This window comes from Mytilus californianus, unplaced genomic scaffold, assembly GCF_021869535.1.
Source record: "Mytilus californianus isolate M0D057914Y unplaced genomic scaffold, xbMytCali1.0.p SCAF_31, whole genome shotgun sequence".
Classification (NCBI taxonomy): domain Eukaryota; kingdom Metazoa; phylum Mollusca; class Bivalvia; order Mytilida; family Mytilidae; genus Mytilus; species Mytilus californianus.
The window spans coordinates 1607393-1628071 of NW_026262681.1; the positions used below are offsets into that span (position 1 = coordinate 1607393).

At 33.0% G+C, this 20679-nt stretch overlaps 1 protein-coding gene across 1 annotated transcript in view; it reads right to left on the reverse strand.

Moving 5' to 3' along the window:
• Positions 1-10443: 10443 nt before the first annotated feature.
• The window catches only part of LOC127736487 (mitochondrial glutamate carrier 1-like), a 47678-nt gene continuing 37442 nt past the window's right edge, over positions 10444-20679 (reverse strand). The window contains exons 10-11 of the mRNA XM_052247038.1: positions 20232-20307; positions 10444-13297 (exon numbers count right to left, since the gene is read on the reverse strand). Coding sequence (XP_052102998.1) covers positions 13144-13297; positions 20232-20307 — 230 coding nt within the window. The 3' untranslated portion in view covers positions 10444-13143. The remainder of the gene's footprint in view (positions 13298-20231; positions 20308-20679) is intronic.

Genomic DNA, 20679 nt, shown 5'->3' on the forward strand with positions numbered 1-20679 from the left:
ATGGAATTGTGCTATGTTCTCCTCTGAAAATCTAATTACAATCCAGACTAATAAAGGAGCATGCATACAGCCGATAGATGAACAATCAGACAAACAAACTGGCGACTCCAATCTTTAAAGACAAGGATTTCTAATTTTTCTGTCAAAGGTCGATGGTTCCATCCTGATATTCCGGCTTCCCCTACGAATTAAAACTAGTCGCCAAGGTAAAGCTCAGGACGCAATGTTCATTGAAATTGACATTCGATGAATACAATAGGACCAGATACATTTCTCGAAGCTTCAAGTTTCTCGAATAAACAACACAGTTATCTCTGATTTCGCCGACTTATTCAAATATTAATCTGATATAACCCTGAAAAAAATGTCTCTCTAAATTTGGACAGGAATATGTATAGAGAGGTGATCATAAAGCGGTCTGTTGAACTACTTCAGTTATGTTCACTTTCTAATATTTATTTCCTGAAGCATTTCTCAAAATTTGTTGTAAAACATTTCGTAAAAGGCAGTTTGTTTTGAAACCTAAGGGCTGTTCCATTAAAACATAAAATTGAGAATAGAAATGGGGAATGTGTCAAAGAGACAACAACCCGACCATAGAGCAGACAACAGCCGAAGGCTACCAATGGGTCTTCAATGCAGCGAGAAACTCCCGCACCCGATGGCGTCCTTCAGCTGGCCCCTAAACAAATATGTATACTAGTTCAGTGATAATGGACGCCATACTAAACTCCAAATTATACACAAGAAACTAAAATTAAAAATTATACAAGACTAACAAAGGCCAGAGGCTCCTGACTTGGGACAGGCGCAAAAATGCGGCGGGGTTAAACATGTTTTTGAGATCTCAACCCTCCCCTATACCTCTAGCCAATGTAGAAAAAACAAACGTACAACAGTACGCACAGTAAAAATCAGTTTAAGAAAATAAACAAAATGACAATAATACATAAATAACAACAGACTACTAGCAGTTACTGACATGCCAGCTCCAGACCTCAATTAAACTGATTGAAAGATTAATGGTTCATCATATGAATATCAGGCACAATCCCTTCTGTTAGGGGTTTAGTATTATACCATCATAAAATATATGAGAAGAACATAACCCGTGTCATGCCAATAACTGGTTTTAGAATAAATATGTTTAATTCCGATGCAAAGACCTATAAGTGAATCAATATTAAAGCCAAAAATATGCAATCTTTAATGACCTGACAACAGTATCGTAACTATATCCCTTCTTAATAAGTCTGTTAAAAGGTTTTGTTAGCTTTTGAGGTGAACACTGACATTTTTGTGCTTTGTAAAGAATATTACCATAAAAGATTGGATGTGAAATACCCGAACGTATAAGATGTCTGCATGTTGAGTTATATTTACGAATGATGTCCTTATACCGATGATAAAATTTAGTAAATGTTTTGACTAGTTTATGATATCGAAATCCCTGGTGTAATAATTTTTCAGTAATACATAAATTTCTCTCGCTAAAGTCTAATACTTTGTTACATACACGAGCGAATCGTACAAGTTGAGATATGTAAATACCATAAGATGGTGACAAGGGAACGTCACCATCTAAAAATGGATAATTAACGATAGGAAATGAAAAATCATCTCTTTTATCATAAATTTTTGTATTAAGCTTCTCGTTAATGATATAGATATCAAGATCGAGGAACGGAAAGTGGTCATTGTTAGTATTAGCTTTATTTGAAGTAAGTTCAACAGGATAAATTTCTTTAGTATACATACTGAAGTCGTCATTATTGAGAGCCAATATATCATCCAAATATCTGAAAGTATTGTTAAATTTTTGTATCAGATGTTGTTTCGATGGGTCTTTGCTGATTTTAGTCATAAATTGTAACTCATAACAATACAAAAACAGGTCCGCAATAAGTGGTGCACAGTTAGTCCCCATTGGAATTCCGATAACTTGACGATATACGGAATCTCCAAAGCGAACAAAAATGTTATCAAGTAAAAATTCAAGGGCAGATATAGTATCAAAGCATGTCCAATTGACATAGCTCTTTTGTTTGTTGCTACTAAAAAATGACCTAAAAGAGTTTGAACATATGTATTCGCATTCCGACTTTTTAAATGCCCATTTAATTAGGTGTGTGAATTTTTTCTTAATAAGAATATGAGGCAAAGTGGTATTTAGGGTAGAAAAATCAAAACTTTGAACAGATTCAAAATCACCAATATATGCATGCAATAATTTTATCAAGTACTTCCAACGAGTTTTTGACACTCCAAAAGTTGTTAATTCCACTATTTTCAAAGGCCTTATTTGAACAATTTATTATCAGGTTTTTGATTGTACCAAGTGTACTAGTAAGTAGAATAGACAATTTAGTAGTGGAACCATGACTTGAAGACGAAATGAATCTATATTTGTAAGGTGATTTGTGTAGCTTCGGAAGCCAGTACATAGTTGGGACTTTCATTGTATTTGGTTCTGCTTGTAAAGAAGTAGCTAATACTTTATGTTTGTTACAGATATCGTTTTCTGAAAATGAAGTCAGTTAGGGAATGTTGGTGAGTTCGTGATTTCCTTTTGCAGAACCTCAATGTAAAATTTACGTCAAACTATAATGATATTATTAGCAGCTTTATCAGCCGGGACAAAAACAAATTCTTTGGCTAGTTCTTTTAGTTTATGTTTGATACGAGAAATAGGATTTTTATGGTTGTTGTTAAGAGTAAAATGTTCTTTAAAATGTTGTATACGTATATCAACTATCTTCATTACTGAATTAAAAAAAGAGTCCAAAGATTTTTTGTCAGCTTTTTCCCGTTTTATTATCCATTTCAAACAGTAAGCACGAAGTGAGTCGTGGATGATATTACGACACTCATTCCAATTAATAATTGACGGGGGACGATATTTTGGTCCTTTACTGAGGAATGATTTTAACTCTCGGTCGCGAACGATGTTAAGGTCTCCTGTTATAACATCGGAAATGGGGCCATAAGTGTATTCGGAATTACTACAATTACATGACGGAGGTGTTTTTCACTGATATTTACATCTTTACAGACTTGGCTATAATTAACACAAATTTTCGGGTAGATTTCTTGTAAATATAACAAATAAGAGGGAGTTCAATATTATCAAAATATCCAGGAATTTGTTCTTTAACAGAATGGTCGTTAAAAATACTGGCAATATTTACAAAATCAAAACCTTTATTGACATACTTTATTTTAATAAAATGTTTTTTATGATCTTCAGGGCGATCAATTTTGGGAAACAGTTTAGAATAACAATATGCCATTATAATTTGAACGATTTCATACTTAGGACTGCAATATGAAATTGTGTTGCAATCCTCTAAAATTTTATTTAATTTATTTATAGGTAAAGTACAGAGCTTGGTTAATAGATAATGTCTCCCGTTGTTTTTTGAAATAGAAATTAGGTCCGAAATATTTGTATGGTGGTGGTCCGAAATTTTCTTTGATTGCGATTTTTTCTACGCCCATGAGAACGGTTTTTACGAACAGTTTTAGAAACTATATCCAAAATGTTAACAGAATCGGTTCTTGATATATTACCAATTCCCATGATATTATCATTATATATATATTGGTACTCAGGGAAGTCACTTGGAAAATAGAGTCATCACTAACATAGAGACAATATCACCATTTTACCAATACTCTCAATGCACACAAAGTATTTTAAACTAAACCATTGTTGAAATTCCAAAGTGCTTCCTGGCTGGATCTTATGTATGTTGACACAATAAATATACAAAGTTAAGTTAAGGCTGCTACGATTATCTTACTTGTAAGTTAAATGTATCCTGAAAATAGCTGCACTTTTTGTACTATGGTTAATTAAATAAAAATTTGTAAGGGTTCCGCGGAACCCAGTGTCTCGCCTACTTTTTCTGTTAATCGCAGGCTCAACAAAAATGAGGAAGTAAATCAATAAAAATATTCCTCTTGATACTATCTTTTGATTGTAAGAAGTTTCTGTCCAAGTTTGGTAAAAATCCAGGATAGTTTATGAATCTAATAAATGTTTAAAAACTTTATCTGCAGACTGAATGTAATGTTTACTTGAAGAAAACAAAATTTCCTTCTAGATACTAGCATTTGATCATAAACAAGCTTCTGTTAAAGTTTGGTGCAAATCCAAAATAGTATAAGAAAGTTATTAAAATTTAAAAAACTTTAACCACAGAGTGAATGTGTTGTTTCCTGACAGGAAATCTAAGTCCATTTAAAAGTAAAATACGGAAAAAATGGATTTATTATTTTACAAAATTTCCTTCTAGATACTAGCTTTTGATCATAAACAAGCTTCTGTCCAAGTTTGGTACAAATCCAAAATAGTAAAAGAAAGTTATTAAAATTTTAAAAACTTTAACCAGAGTGAATGTGTTGTTTCCTGGCAGAAAATCTAAGTCCATTTAAAAGTAAAATACGGAAAAAATGGATTTATTATTTTACAAAATTTCCTTCTGGATACTATCTTATGATCATAAACAAGCTTCTGTCCAAGTTTGGTAGAAACCCAGGATAGTTTAAGAAAGTTATTAAAATTTTAAAAACTTTAACCACAGAGTGAATGTAATATTTCCCGGCAGAAAAACTAAGTCCATTTATAAGTAAAATACGGAAAAAATGGAATTTTATTTTTACAAAATTTACTTCTGGATACTATCTTATGATCATAAACAAGCTTCTGTCCAAGTTTGGTAGAAATCCAAGGTAGTTTAAGAAAGTTATTAAAATTTCAAAAACTTTAACCACAGAGTGAATATTTGTGGACGCCGCCGACGACGACGACGACGACGCCGACGGAATGTAGGATCGCTATGTCTCGCTTTTTCGACTAAAGTCGAAGGCTCGACAAAAATGTCAAATGTCAATGGAACTAAATACGAAAAAACTTTTATTTGGTTTTTATACAGCCAAAATCAAATGAAAGGTAATTTTGAATATTGATGGTGTATCTGCTGCTGCATGTTAAGCATCTATCCATCATTTCAAACTGTCTCAAAATATTTGACAATATTGGTCATGCTGTTTCTGAAAAGGAAATTTTTTGTATCAGTTCTATAAGAAGGGGATCTGATTACATATAAGCCATACTTTTGATTACACACATGAGCTATTTCATTATGAATTTAGTTAATATTTAAAGACTTTTTTAAAAACGGCTCTGTTTTAAAACTAGAGGCTCTTAAGAGCCTGTGTCGCTCACCTTATTTACTGATGCTTTGGAAATCATGTAAAATAAGGTTAAAATCATAATTAATAGTATAAGATATTAGATATTATAATGATATCAAAGATAATAACAAAAAACTGCAAAAATTTTGTCAAATTACTAACTCAGGGGCAGCAACCCAACAACGGGTTGTTGGATTTGTCTGAAAATTTCAGGGCAGATAAATCTAAATCTGATGAACATTTTTGCCACGTGTCAGATTTGCTCTAAATGCTTTAGTTTCAGAGATATAAACCAAAAACTGCATTTTACCCCTATGTTCTATTTTTAACCAAGTTGGCCATGATGGTTGGAAGGCGGGGTCATCGAACAAATTTTTTAAACTAGATACCTTAATAATGATTATGGCCAAGTATGGTTAAATTTGTCTCAGTAGTTTCAGAGAAGAAGATTTTTGTAAAAGATTACAAAAATTTACGAAAAATTGTTAAAAATTGACTATTAAGGGCAATAACTCCTAAAGGGGTCGACTGACAATTTTGGTAATGACAACTTATTTGTAGATCTTACTTTGCTGAACATTATTGCTGTTTACAGTTTACCTCTATCTATAATAATATTCAAGATAATAACCAAAAACTGCAAAATTTCCTTAAAATTACCAATTCATGGGCAGCAACCCAACAACAGGTTGTCAGATTTGTCTGAAAATTTCAGGGCAGATAGATCTTGACCTGATAATCAGTTTTACCCTATGTCAGATTTACTCTAAGTGCTTTGGTTTCAGAGATATAAGCCAAAATCTACATTTTACCCCTATGTTCTATTTTTAGCCATGGCGGCCATCTTGGTTGGTTGGCGGGGTCATCGGACACATTTTTAAACTAGATACCCTAATGATGATTGTGGCCAAGTTTGGTTAAATTTGGCCCAGTGGTTTCAGAGAAGATTTTTGTAAAAAGCTAACGACGACGACGACGGACGCCAAGTGATGAGAAAAGCTCACTTGGCCCTTTGGGCCAGGTGAGCTAAAAAAGTGGGGAATGTGTCCATAGGACACAGATGATACCCCCGTTATTTATAACGTTATAAAGCGACATAACTCAAAAATGATAAAAGTGACGCTTCCCGAATTCATACTTGATCAGAGTTTTGTGGTAATGAGCATTGTGTACAAGTTTCATAACATTTGGTTGAGGCAAACTTAAGTTAGAGAACGGAAACAAAAAAATTCAGCAATTTTTCCATTTGTAAAGAGGCATAACTCTAGAACGGTAAAAGTGACGCCATCAAAATTCAAACATGATCTGTGTTTTGTTGTAATAAGCATTGTGTATAAGTTTCATAACATTTGGTTGAGGCAAACTAAAATTAGAGAACGGAAACTAATTTGGGGATGTACGGACGAACAGACGGATGAACAGATGGACAAGGGTAAAACTTAAACATAAAAAAAGAGGAAATTGTCCCTACCTCTTTTCCTGAAAGTGTTCCAAAGTCGAAGGGTTGTAAATATTCAAAAGTATGTCACTTGAAATCAAATTCATATATTATCATCTGCTGCGATCTGCAATGGCTGAATACTGAGCAGAAATATGAAAGGGCTGTATTCAGATCAAATGAAGGTAACTGGAATCGAATTCACTTGTAATCTGAAATAATTTTATATGATTTACAGGAAAATCACAGAGATAAATTTTGATGAATATGGTCTCATGGTAGCCTGCTTTCCTCGATTCAAGGGTTCAAACACCAGAGAGGTAAACCAAAGACTTGAAAAATGGTATTTGATGCTTCTCTGCTGAGCATACAGCATTTAGGAGTAATTGGCAAAGACTTGTCGGCTGGAAATCTGAATAATATGTATGTGTAGGGTGAAAGGTCTTCCTGTAGACTGTTTCCTTGTGAATTGTTGGTCTAGTACAAATCAAGGTTTATAATCATATCCCATTATCATGTTCACATCCTGAAAATGTATTTATTTTGCCACTAGACATTAAAACAGACATTTATTATCATCATCATGGGTATGTCTAAGTGTGGTCTCAATTGGCCAAGAGATTTTATGAAAGAAGATGCATGTATTTGAAAAAGACAGACACCTGTGATGATTGACCACATAAGGATGTACCACATGTAACAAGTAATGGTAATAACTCCCACTGGCCCTCATGGCAAAGTTAGCTAGCTACATACAAATGATAGTAAATACTAAGAAGTTCTTTATTAAATCTTTATTTTTCAAATTGATGGATCAGTTTCAATAATAATTTGTAAACTACTTTTGTACATTTTTTCATGATTGGTATATTATAGAGATTTCATTTTTACTAGAATTTGTAAATTTTTAAAACTTATTAATAACCACGAAAGCAATTATTTCTGTCGGCATGAACATATTTTTATGAACTTATGAAATAAATATAATCCAAATATTTCTTATAATATAAATTGGCACTCATAGACTGGTGCAACAGTCTTGTATTAAATCTCTTATCTAAACATTTCTTTTAGGATGACTAAATCCCTATAATCCCATTAGCCTAAAGTTTAAAAAAAATCCTGCTTTAAATAAATTTACATTAGCAGACTAACACAAAGTTTTTGAATAAGTTTATTATAAATATTTCTGTAAAATTACTAAATCACTATGATTATATCATGTGTAACTTGCTTAATTTCTAACTTGCATGTATCTAAATTGCACACTCACAAATGACATGTTGACTACCCTAGTCATTTTTTAAGGATTTACCGTACTGTGGATTCATTTATTTTAGTTGGTATCAATTTTTCTGGTTGGAAAGCTATTTCAAGGGTACATAATTTCATGGATTCATCATTTGCTCCAATCAAATTAAATAAACGTTTGTTATTCAACTTTTAAAATTTTTAGTTTCTCCATACCCAAAAGATCTATTCAGACATGAAATGTTCTGATTACATATGGCTCAAGGATATTAGAAAAAAACTGGGAAGTGAGATTACAATTTTTGGATGAGGCCATCATATAATTGGTCTTTGGCAAAATTTGAAATAATTCATTTTTCCATCAGATATTTTTAATTACCTGCTAAATAAACCGTTCATGGATACATGCATTACTTTGGAGATCACCATGTAACCTAACACTGAAGTCAAGTTTTGGGAAGAAAATCTATTATGCATGATAAAAATTGAGGACATGTCCAATGCTGGTTAGTACCTATATAAGGTAAGCAACAATTTAATAATTTCATAAAATATTGAGAAGTCAAATTTAAACTGGCTAAGCTCATACATGATCACAATAGCCCATGTAGAGAAAAATGAGATAACAATGGTGATCCTTATGCATCTAAATAGATGTGGTACACCACACAAATTGAAAAAGAAAAAAAATATACATCCCAAAAAATCTGACATAAACTAAAGACACAAATATAAGTACAGACTAGTAACACAAATAATAGTTTGACCTAGAACTAATGTATAATATACATACTACTAATTTAACTTATAATATACAAATCAAAATATAAATAAATACACAGCAATTTTCAGAAATATGAAAAATTTCATTCCTATTATCAAATGACAATTTTAATCATGATTATTGTAACATTTACATGTATATCACATTTTACATACAATTCATAATTCAAATGATGATTAGAAACTGACACAAAACCAAAATGCTGCGAAAAATTAATAACACACATATATTTGATTTTAAAGCAAGTGATTTTAAATCTGACAGAATCTTCCCTATCAGAAATTAAGACTTTTATCACTCCCAATGTACAAATATATCAAATGTGTGCCAAATTGAGATTTCTCATTATTGTACATGTATAAAGTGCATATAAATATTAACAATGTCTTCATAGTTGAGAATATTTACTCATATTTTTTGGATCAGTGTCTTATAAATTTCATACTGAGGGGAGAGGGAGGGATGGAAGGTGGTGTTCCTGGAATCTAAAATTGTAGGAGTAGAAGACTTTCTTTATAATTCTTACATTAAAAGGTTGTAAAAAATAACACAGTATGATTGTCAGGTAAATTGTTTTTTTCTCCTCATTTCATTTACTTTTTATTGGTATAAGTATCGTTAAATCAAAGAATTAAAAAATATTCAAATAACTTTAAAGAAAATTTACAATAACAAAGCTTTTATTTTAGTTTGATCTACTGATAAATAGTCAGCAATATATAATTAGGGCTGCTCCTGATCTACTGATAAATAGTCATCAATATATAATTAGGGCTGCTCCTGATCTACTGATAAATAGTCAGCAATATATAATTAGGGCTGCTCCTGATCTACTGATAAATAGTCATCAATATATACCGTAGAAAGGCTTGTATAGTCCGCGGTTTTATTCTCCAAAATTGGACCTTCCAGAAGGGGTGCGGACTATAGAGTACAATAAGCAAGAAATAAGAGAAAAATTTCAATTTCGCGGTCGAGGTGGTTTGTTTACGTTCCGCCATCTTTGTTATTTCTATTGTAGAGGGCGCTCTTATCATTTTTCAAACTAATAATTTTAACTCATCCATATTAATAAGTTATTTCTATTCAATATCAAATTAATACTGATAAATATAAAAACTAAACCTTTCATTACAAATTTCTCGTTTCTTTTCAATGCATTGGTTGAAATAAACTGTTATCTGCTCGATTGAAACGATACAAACATAGTGAAAAAGACAACCGTAAACCAGCTTAGAATTTGTAAACTACAAAACGAAATCGGTTATTGTTCGTTCCGTTTTGGTGTTTCATACTGACTAATATGGTTTGTATTAGCTTAAGACCCTTCAAACATTTATGTGATAGATATATTAAAGACTGTTTTACAAAAGGATGGAACTGTTTTACTTTCAAAGTCGTATTATAGTGATATATGTTATGTACGGATTTCGACTCTCACCGGTTAAGTTCTTCTTTTACACGTGCTTTTTAAACTTCCTGTTTAAACATACACAAGTTTCTAAATTGTTTTTTAAGTGAATTAAACTTATTTTAACAATCATGAAGCGTTCTAGAATCATTAACAAGCAGTTTCAGCTTCTGTTTGATGATGGAAAACAGGTTTTTCCAAGAAAATACCGCAAACGACCGCACAGGATTTGAAATTACCGGAGTTTCATTAGACCTTTTCTAACAGTTACAAAAAGTTTTTTTACCTAAAATTTCGTTGTGAGAAGGGGGTGCGGACTATGTACCACTGCGAACTATACAAGCCTTTCTACGGTAATTAGGGCTGCTCCTGATCTACTGATAAATAGTCAGCAATATATAATTAGGGCTGCTCCTGATCTACTGATAAATAGTCATCAATATATAATTAGGGCTGCTCCTGATCTACTGATAAATAGTCAGCAATATATAATTAGGGCTGCTCCTGATCTACTGATAAATAGTCAGCAATATATAATTAGGGCTGTTCCATAAAAACATACATGGGACCAAGGGAAGGCACTTCCGAATGTTTTTTTGCCATTTGATAAAGGACTTTCCGTTTTGAATTTTCCTTGGAGTTCGGTATTTTTGTTATTTACTTTTTTCTCAACTATGGGTGAGTGTCATCTATGTTTTTTCCAGAGCGAAAATGTAAGTTAAAATTTTAATTTGCCTCTATAGGTGGTACCCCATTTTTAAAGTGCCTTCCCGGGTAGTATGTATGTTTTAATGGAAAAGCCTGTAGACCAAACAATACATTTGATAATCATTTCCAATAACCTCTGATTCTATGATTTCAATACAATTGGTATTACATGGTTGTTGTCAACATATCACAATAAATCAACACATGTAATTTGACATCATAATAATAAGTTTTACAAGGCACAACTCATTTGACTAAATTTATGAGTTATAACTTCTTTATGGCACAGGATTTAATTTTAATTTTCAAGATTTAAAAAAAGAATCAATCATAACACTATCAATATTAAACAAACATTATAAACAAAACAGAAAGCATATGTATATGTGTTATGAACCTTTATGAAATAAAAACAAAACTCTGGTTTCAAATATGAGGATTTTATTCCTTTGAGACTAGCTTCACAAATTAAATAGTGTATAGAACTGCATATTTTTCATAATGCCATACAATGGACTAATCTTTCAGTAGAGTTTAAAAAGTATTAATAATAACAATAATATCAACTATTTATCACATTCTGTAAATATGTAAAATGCAAGCAGTAAGGACAACTTAATACTGGAATGTATGGGAAAGGGAACTAAAAAAAATCTAGAGTTAACTCCCTTTTAAAAATGTAATCATTGCCCCTTATTTCCGACAGCAGAAGTTCTGTAGAAATCTAACATAGCCAGAATCAGTCAAAAGAAGTTTACTATTTGTCAGATCTTGTCATGTTCTTGTTTATTTTTTGGGGTGGTTAAAGATTTTTTAAGATGTATTTTATTTTTTAAATATCATTGTCATATGACAACAGTCCATAAAGGGAGACCTGACACAATTTTAACTTAAGTTATGAAAAAACAGACAGAATTTACCCTTTTTAATAAAGTTAATATGTCCAAAAGGTTAAAAAAAAATTGGAGGAGCAGAAGAGACATATAGTTTATTTTAAGATTTATAGATATAAGAAGATGTGGTATGAGTGCCAATGAGACAACTCTCCATCCAAGTCACAATTTATAAAAGTAAACCATTATAGGTCAAAGTACAGTCTTCAACACGGAGCCTTGGCTCACACCGAACAGCAAGCTATAAAGGGCCCCAAAAATTACTAGTATAAAACCATTTAAACGGGAAAACCAACTGTCTAATAGATTTGATTTGGTTTTTATTTATAGCATCATAAACTCTTATATAAATATCTTGGCAAATCCACTAGAGACTACATGGAGACTGTATCCCACATCTAGTACTTAGGTTTTACACTGATTTAAAAAAGAACATGGTGCTTTGGCATTTATAGGACATTTGAAATGACTACATGGAATGAAATTTCAACTATGACAGTTCAAAATGCAATAAAATCCTTTTTCAGCCTCTGTTTGGTAAATATTTGTTCACTCAGTAAATATTTGTTTCACATCTGTTCTAAGGGTCAGGAGGTTTTTTTTTCCAAAAGTAAATTGAAAGAAATTGATTTCTAAACTGTAATTTCTAACAACACCTTTAAGAAATGAACTATATCCATAAAAAGCACTGAACAGAAGCAGAAATCTGCAAATTTCATGAATTTTTTAAGTCCAAAGGCAACAATGAGGTTTCAGTTGGGTCAGATTGAATAAAACTCAAAACTGACGTGTACCTACTACTTTAGCCTTTAAAGAATACGGTTTTACCTGTTTCAGATCCTAGTAGTGGCGATAAGAAAATTTGATGCGAGCTTGAAAAATCATTTATAATTAAAGCAGACGACAAAGGTTTCTTTTGCCCATAGTAACATTTACAAGACTAGAAAAAAAAAACCTTAGGGAAAGTGTTGAATTTATCCACATGATTAATTTCTAGTAAAAAAGGACATTTTGTTTTTAAAATAGACCCCTGGTCATACAATGGTCCTCAGAGGCAAAGTGGTTGGAAAGGTCTAGAATTAGAAAAAAAATGGATAGAATACAAATGATGGATGCAAAAAAAAGGCAAAAGCTCACATTGTACATCTGGGCAAGGTAAGCTAATACAAAACATTCTTACAATATAAAATTGATAATCACTTTAAGCTATAGACCCTTTTGTTATTTTTTCACATTAAACTAATTGAAAAGTCTTCTAAAATCACACACAATTTCTTTTAAAAATTTCTAAAAAATCTATATTAAACTTCAATTCTACAAAAAAAATATAATCAGACCTTATAAAGATAAATACATCTTTTTTGTACAATACACACTTTTTTTTTGTTTCCTTACTGCACTAAGAAATAAATTATAAAATTTTGAAGTAGAATTGTGCCTAAATGTTTTCACTTGAAGGTCAAGATTTGTACTTGGCATAGAGTTTTATCGTATGCTCTACTGGTTCCAGCCAATAGACAGTCTGTGCTACACCAAACAAAATGGCAATAGCTATAATCCTACTTGTACCTCCCTTGTAGAAAGCTGTCCATCCCTCTGTCATGTATATTTTCCTGAAATATTAATCAATAAATTTAAAAATTGTACCACCACTACCACAGAAATTTAATGGACAGTAAAACAAGTTTACCAGTTGTTACTTCAATCATCTCCTTTGCTGTTTAAGCTTGTAAAGGTTTAACTCTCTAACATGTCTAAAGAAAACATTCTTTCAAGTATGAACAAAAATATCTCTACATATATATGTGTCATTTTCTGTTTTAGTTTGTTTTTTATTAAAGAATAGATTGATTGATTGATTGATTGATTGGTGGTTGCTTTATGCCACATCAGCCCAAAAAGGTTATATTGCAGCGATCAAATAATTTATCTGAATCTGTTATTAGTAAAATGCAACTGTCAAGACCCTATTCTTCTGCATATAAAATTTTGTAATACAAATATATTGTGTTATTTTTCTATATTTACTTAAAAATCTGAGAAAGTACTGAATTAACACAAAAAGTTTATGAATGTATAACATTTTCATCTTTATTTTAGGTATACAATGTAAACTATGTTTAAAGATGTATTCTAATATGACGTGCTTCTTTCGCTTTGTAAACAACACCGTGATAAAATTCTCTATATCTATACTTAGTGCAGACTCAGAGATGTGCATATTGGTGGCTGTCACTATTTACCTCCCATGTAAATCCACATGTATCATAACCTATGTGCAAACACTATGTCTATTTCGTTGTGTTCAAATTGAAATTGAAAAAGAAACTACAGAACCGTTGTTCCTATTATTATATGCATAACAAAAAGAATTAATGCACAAGAGCTTAAAAAATGTATAAAATCAAAATAAAATAAAATTCCGTGAAATTTCATGAATAATCTTGGCGCATTAACGTCATGTCATAACATAACGTCATACAAATGAAAACTCTCAAGCTGATGGTTTTCCGTTACGTATACGCCCTAAATTCGGATAATATTGCATTAAAATGGAGTTTTGAGGTAGGTGTTGTTTCATTTTCTATTCCATTGCATTATTTGCACATTTGTGGATTTCAGCTAGTCAACATGGCAGCTCACTCCTTAGTTACGACATGTCAACTCTGGATTTGACAGTAAATAGTAGCCAACGAAAAAAAATGTTTGGGTTAAGAATTATGAGAATTTAACACATTTTTTTCAAGTGCTTATTTAAGAAATAATTCATGTAAGACTTAGATTTATTTGAAATTTGTAGCTTTTATCTTACAGGGGGTAAAATAGAACAGCCATACACATGGCAATCTTACCTTCGCTTCAGTTTTCAAATTACCGTATTTGTCCTATTAGAATCAAAATAAATAATGGAAGCCATAGATTTGTTGGACATTTACACATGGCCTGGGCTGTGATATTCGTTATTTTATCAGCATAGCTAACTCTCAGGATAAAATTTGAATATCACGGCCCAGGCCATGTGTAATGTCCTACAAATCTATGGCTTCCATGAATTATTTCTTAATTACAGTACAGTTAAGCAGTTATCTGCAATTTTTTTTCTAATAATAGAGATTATCAAAATTTTATATTTTCAATAATCTGGTTTAATTCAATCAAATATTTGTGTGGGTGTGTGGGTGTTGCAGCCTTTAGCTCATTGCCATATTTGGCATGGCCATAGATGGCGCTCTCAGATGGAATCTGAATTTTGGAATTCCCGTATCGGGCACTTGTTATTTTGCTGTCGACAACAAAGCAGGTTATTTAAACGAAAAGATGCCAAACAAAAGAAATGCCAGGGGATCGCCATCAATGGCCATTGGAAAGAAGAGGAGGACGACCAGCAGAAAAGAAGGACAGGGAGTGCGGAACGAAGAAATCACTCAAAAGAAGGACGGAGTTGGACGGAAAAGAATGGTCAGGAAAACACAGGAGGTGGGACACGTGGAGACACAAGGACCAGAAGAAAATGCTGAAATATCATCAGGTAATGAGTCGGAGGAGGATGCACGGGCATTCCCATTTTTTAGGCACGACCCGTCACACAAAAATTTTGAAATGGCAAATAATTCCATTGATTTCACTCCGACACAAGAGTCTAGCATTCATGACACAGTAGGTGAACACGTGCCTTTTAAAATTAAGGAAAAGATTTGGGAGGGAAAGTTTATAGAGCTTCATTATCTTTTGAGAACGCAAAAAGAAATTGAGGAGGTTGACGAGGGCGATTTGAAATTAAAAAGGGGGAAAATTTGCATTGAAAAAAGATCGTCGGGTGTTTATTTGTCCATAAATGAATGGACTTCAGCATTTATGGTTTTTATGAGTGTGTACATTGAGAAATACAGGACATGGGCACAGGAATTGTTAAAATATATGCGCGATATAAGATTAGCGGCAACGAGGTCAGAAAACTGGGCCACCTATGACGAGCAATTTAGGCTAAAAATAGAAAAGAATCCAAATTTATCTTGGGAAAATATACACGGTGAATATTGGCTACTACACATCACATCTCCCACAGTACAAAACAATGTGTCAGTGCAATCACAGGGTTATAGAACAAATACACAAAATCGTGGTCATAATAACTCAAATGCAGCTACACTTTCAAACACTAACACAAGAACACATCAACAATCACAGGTAACTAGTGGAAGTGTAAATATGTCATGTAAATACTATAATAATGGTAATGACTGTCCCTACTTCCCTCGTTGTAGGTTTAAACATGTATGTGAAATATGCAGTGGCAAACACAGAAAGGCCCAATGTAATAACCAGGCCCAAGGAAGAAGTAACAAAAAGTATTAATTTTTATTCATTAGGAAATACTCCTGTTAAAGTATCGGTCTTGGAAAATTATTTAGAATTTTACCCACATAACAATGTAGCACATGAAATTATATCTGGTTTCAAATATGGTTTTTCATTAAAATATTTTGGCTCTAGGGAACCAAGGGAGAGTTCCAATTTAAAAAGTGCATTACAGCTACCCAACATTTTTAAAGAAAAATTAATGAAGGAAGTTAAACTTGGTCGCATTGCTGGTCCTTTCAGATACCCGCCTTTTCCCACACTTCAGGTATCACCAATGGGGCTAGTGCCAAAAAAGGATGGGGATTTTAGACTTATTCAACATTTATCCTATCCTGAGAATAATTCAATAAATGATTGTATTGGTAAAGATCATTGTTCAGTGCAGTACAGTTCAGTGGACGAAGCAGCATGTTTGATTAATAGACACAAAACATTTGCCCGTTTAAGTCAGTGTGATGTAAAAGCGGCTTTTCGCTTGTTGCCAATTGCCCCGCAGGATTTTGACTTGTGAGGGATAAAATTTCAGGGTGAATATTATCTTAATAAAATGATGCCAATGGGGGCCTCAATAAGTTGTGCCCTTTGGGAGAAATTTGCAAAAGCTTTGCATTGGATAATACAGCAAAAAAGCGGAAATGATCATACCCTCCATTATTTAGATGATTTTCTTTTTGTCGAGTCGAGCCAAACATCAAAAGTTGGCAATACTTTGAAGATATTCCAAGAGGTATGCGATAAAATAGGTATTCCTCTTGCTAGTGACAAGACTACTTTGCCTACTACATTACTCATTTTTTTGGGTATAGAATTTGATACACAGAATTTAATCATGCGGCTTCCAAATGAAAAACTTGTCAAACTCTCACAAAAAATCAGAGATACCTTAGACAGTTCTAAAATAACTCTTAAAGATATGCAATCTCTTCTTGGGCTCCTGAATTTTGCTTGTAAGGTGGTTGCTCCAGGCCGCACCTTCTGTCGCAGACTCATAAATTCAACAATCGGGGTAAGAAAATCATATTACAAAATTCGAGTAAACAAGCAGATGAAAGCAGATTTAGAAGTTTGGTTAGACTTTTTAAAACAATACAATGGTGTCACTGTAATAACCGACAATGTATGTGGTTAGACTTTTTAAAACAATACAATGGTGTCACTGTAATAACCGACAATGTATGGGTTTCAAATGAAAAATTAGAGTTGTTCACAGATAGTGCAGGGGGGTCCAAAGGTGGGTATGGGATCTATTTTGCAGGTCAGTGGGCCCAAGGCATATGCCAAAACATTGGGTTGAAACTGGAATCACCAGAGATATGACATTGTTAGAGTTGTTTCCAGTTGTAGCAGCACTTATGTCCTGGGAATCATATTTTGTTAACAAAAAAGTTATTTTTCATGTTGATAATCAGGCGGTTGTTCAAATCATTAATATGAAAACTAGCAAATCAAGTAGAGTTATGACTTTAGTAAGACAAATGGTTTTAATGAACTTAAAAAACAATACGTCAGTTAAGGCAATTTATATCCCTTCAAAACAAAACCAAATTGCTGATTGTCTTTCTCGTTCTCAGTGGGGGAAGTTCAGAAGCCTAGCTCCAGAAGCAGACCAGTGGCCAACCAAAATTCCAACACAGATCTGGAACATTTAAGTCAGGTGGCGGATTATATTGTCAATCAAGGTGTGTCCAAAAATACACAAAAATCATACAATTTGGCTCTGTCAAAACTTTGTAATTTTAGATCATCTTACAAATTGAAACAGCATTGGCCAGTGCCAGTCAATGATTTGCTAAATTTCATAGCTTTTTTGTCAGTACAAGGTCTTTCTGGGGGTACCATATCATCTTATATATCAGGAGTTTCATACCATCAGAAAATACAAGACATACAGGATACTACAAAATTCTTTATAATTGGCAAGGCATTAGAAGGAATAAAAAGAATTCAAGGAGGGAAACGTGATGACATTAGAGCACCAATTACAGGGCAATTGTTAGCAGATATGATAGGTTGTTTAGATAAAGTATGTAAGAATAAATATGAAGCTGCTTTATTTTCAGCAGTTTTTTCATTTGCCTTCTTTGGTTTGCTAAGGGTAGGGGAAATCACTACTTCAAAAACTAAGTCTGTTATAAATGGCTCCAACTTAACAATTTCTGATATTTTAGTTAAGAAAAAAGTCCTGGAGCTAAGGGTAAGGTGGTCAAAAACTGACCAAAAGGGAAAGTCCGTTACTTTATTGATACCTGAGAACAGAAAAAACTACTGTCCGATACGACTCATGAATGAATACTTAAAGGTACGACCTACCTGTAACAATAAAGATTTGTTTATTCATTATAATGGTATGCCTTTAACTAGATACCAATTCAGCAGTATACTGGAAAAGGCTTTACATTTCCTTCATATTAGTAAAGGTCATTTTAGGTCACATAGTTTTAGAATTGGGGGAGCCACGGAACTAGCCAGGCAGGGGGTCTCAGAGGAGGTAATTATGAAATTAGGCAGATGGAAATCGCATGCTTATTCTCGCTATATTAGGTTGCAATTTTTCTAGTTTCAAAAGGCTAACAAGCTACAAGTTTTCACAGGTCCCAAGATTTTATGGATTGTTGGAAGTTCCCTTGTTCATTGGGCCAATGTAGAGGCGAAGAAATATGGTAGGACCAACCTGGGACTGGAGTCCAAAGGTGTTACAACATACTGGATTGGGCAACCTGGTTTACAGATTGAAGATTTGGACTCCCTACTGGATGCAAAAAGAAAATTTTTACCTTCTCTTAATTTTATTATTATTCACTGTGGAGCTAATGATTTGACAGATTTCGAATTGACAGGGAAGGGTTTAATTGAAAATGTAAAATGTTCTATCCTACGTTACCAGGCTTTATTTAAAAATGTTATTATAATATGGTCTTCAATGCTACAGCGCAGATACTGGCATTTTGCACCCTTGAATGCGGGTGCAATAATCGAACAGAAGAGAAAAAGAGTGAATTCAGTGGTCAAAAACTTTGTAATAGAAAATGGGGGGAAAGCTATTTTACATGAGAACATTAGGGCAAGTGAAGTGTCTTTATACAGAACAGATGGAACACATTTATCACAAACTGGAAATCAGGTTTTCTTAAATAATATTCAAGGAGGGGTTGAGTCTTTCCTACGCACAACAATTTCAACTTTTCCAATGCTTCAATAATGAAAATTTTGTGGAGGTGAGAACCCAAGTCAGATTTGGTAGCTGACTTGGACTCTCATGTGGCGGTCCAGGGAGACTGGTAGTGATTGGGGGATTATTTCACTCGGCCCTTGCTCTGGGCCTGACAAGTTCTACAATTTGCAGGTTTGGAAAATGTGGTTAGTGGTAACGGTGGGGTCTACAGATGGGTAACTCTGGGACCTCCTCCACCTCATCTTATAGAGGGGAGGCCTACACCTGCCAACAGGTGGGGCACTAATAACTGGAGCATTGGTAATACGAGTGTTTTTCCCCGGTCACTCCCCATGGTAGGTGGTGGTGTAACCGTGTTTAACTACCAGGGGTTTTATGACACTATGTCAACATAGGTCAGCTGATAGCCATTGTGTGTAGGTAATCGGTAGTCACCCTGGCGCCTCAACAAAATATTATAGAATACTCTGTAGCCAAAGTAATGCCACAAAGTAAAAATGTATATTCTAGTCATGAAAATGTAAATACAAGTTGGTGTAATAAAATGTATGTGTAATTAGAATGATTGTTTTTGTATAAGTTGTAAAAGTTATAAAGGAAAAACAGAGGATGGAACCTCTACACAAATGAGTATAATATACAGAAAGTCTGTAGTATTTTAATTTTGGTATTTGTGAATTACAATTAACAACAGACAAAGAGAGACAACTCTAGAAAATTTTTTAATCACTTTGTGATTAAAGGAAGGACTTCAACATAGTTTAGAAAATACGTCAACAACTCTTGATCGTTGTTCTTCATCTCATTGTTATTCGTTCAGTATTAATATAGGGTCTTCTTCTATGAGTATTGCAATTAACCAGTTTCAGTCTTAATTTTTCAATGTTATGTTTTGTGTACTGTTGTTTGTCTTTTTGTTGTTTTTTGTTTCTTGGCATGGCGTTGTCAAATGTTTTCGACTTATGAGTTTGAATATCCCTTTAGTATCTTTCACCTCTCTTTTTAAAACTGACCTAAAACAATCTGTTATACCAGCATAAGTTTTTTCATTCTTTCCTTTTTGAAGTGTCTGTAATCTTGTCTTCACAACTATAAGTATAAAGAAAATGAAATGACTGTTCTAACATGTCTAATGATTGTGTATTCCTTATATAAAACATACTTATCTCTTTTATTTGTACTGAGTTGGATAGAAATCGACCTTATGCAAATGAATATCAATACATCTGTTAACCTATTAACCTATTTCGGGTTGAAAAAATCTCTACGGAAAGTCTGTAACTGTTTGAAAATTAAGTTGTTATAAGAACTCTACAAAACAAACCAAAATTTATCACGTAGATTTATATGTGTACTTGCATGAGGTCGATTTCTTTTCGACGCAGCTCATTTGTAGTAATGTTAACAATAGAATCAAAGTAATAAAATCTTATTCTACTGGAGACACTGAAAGCAAATATC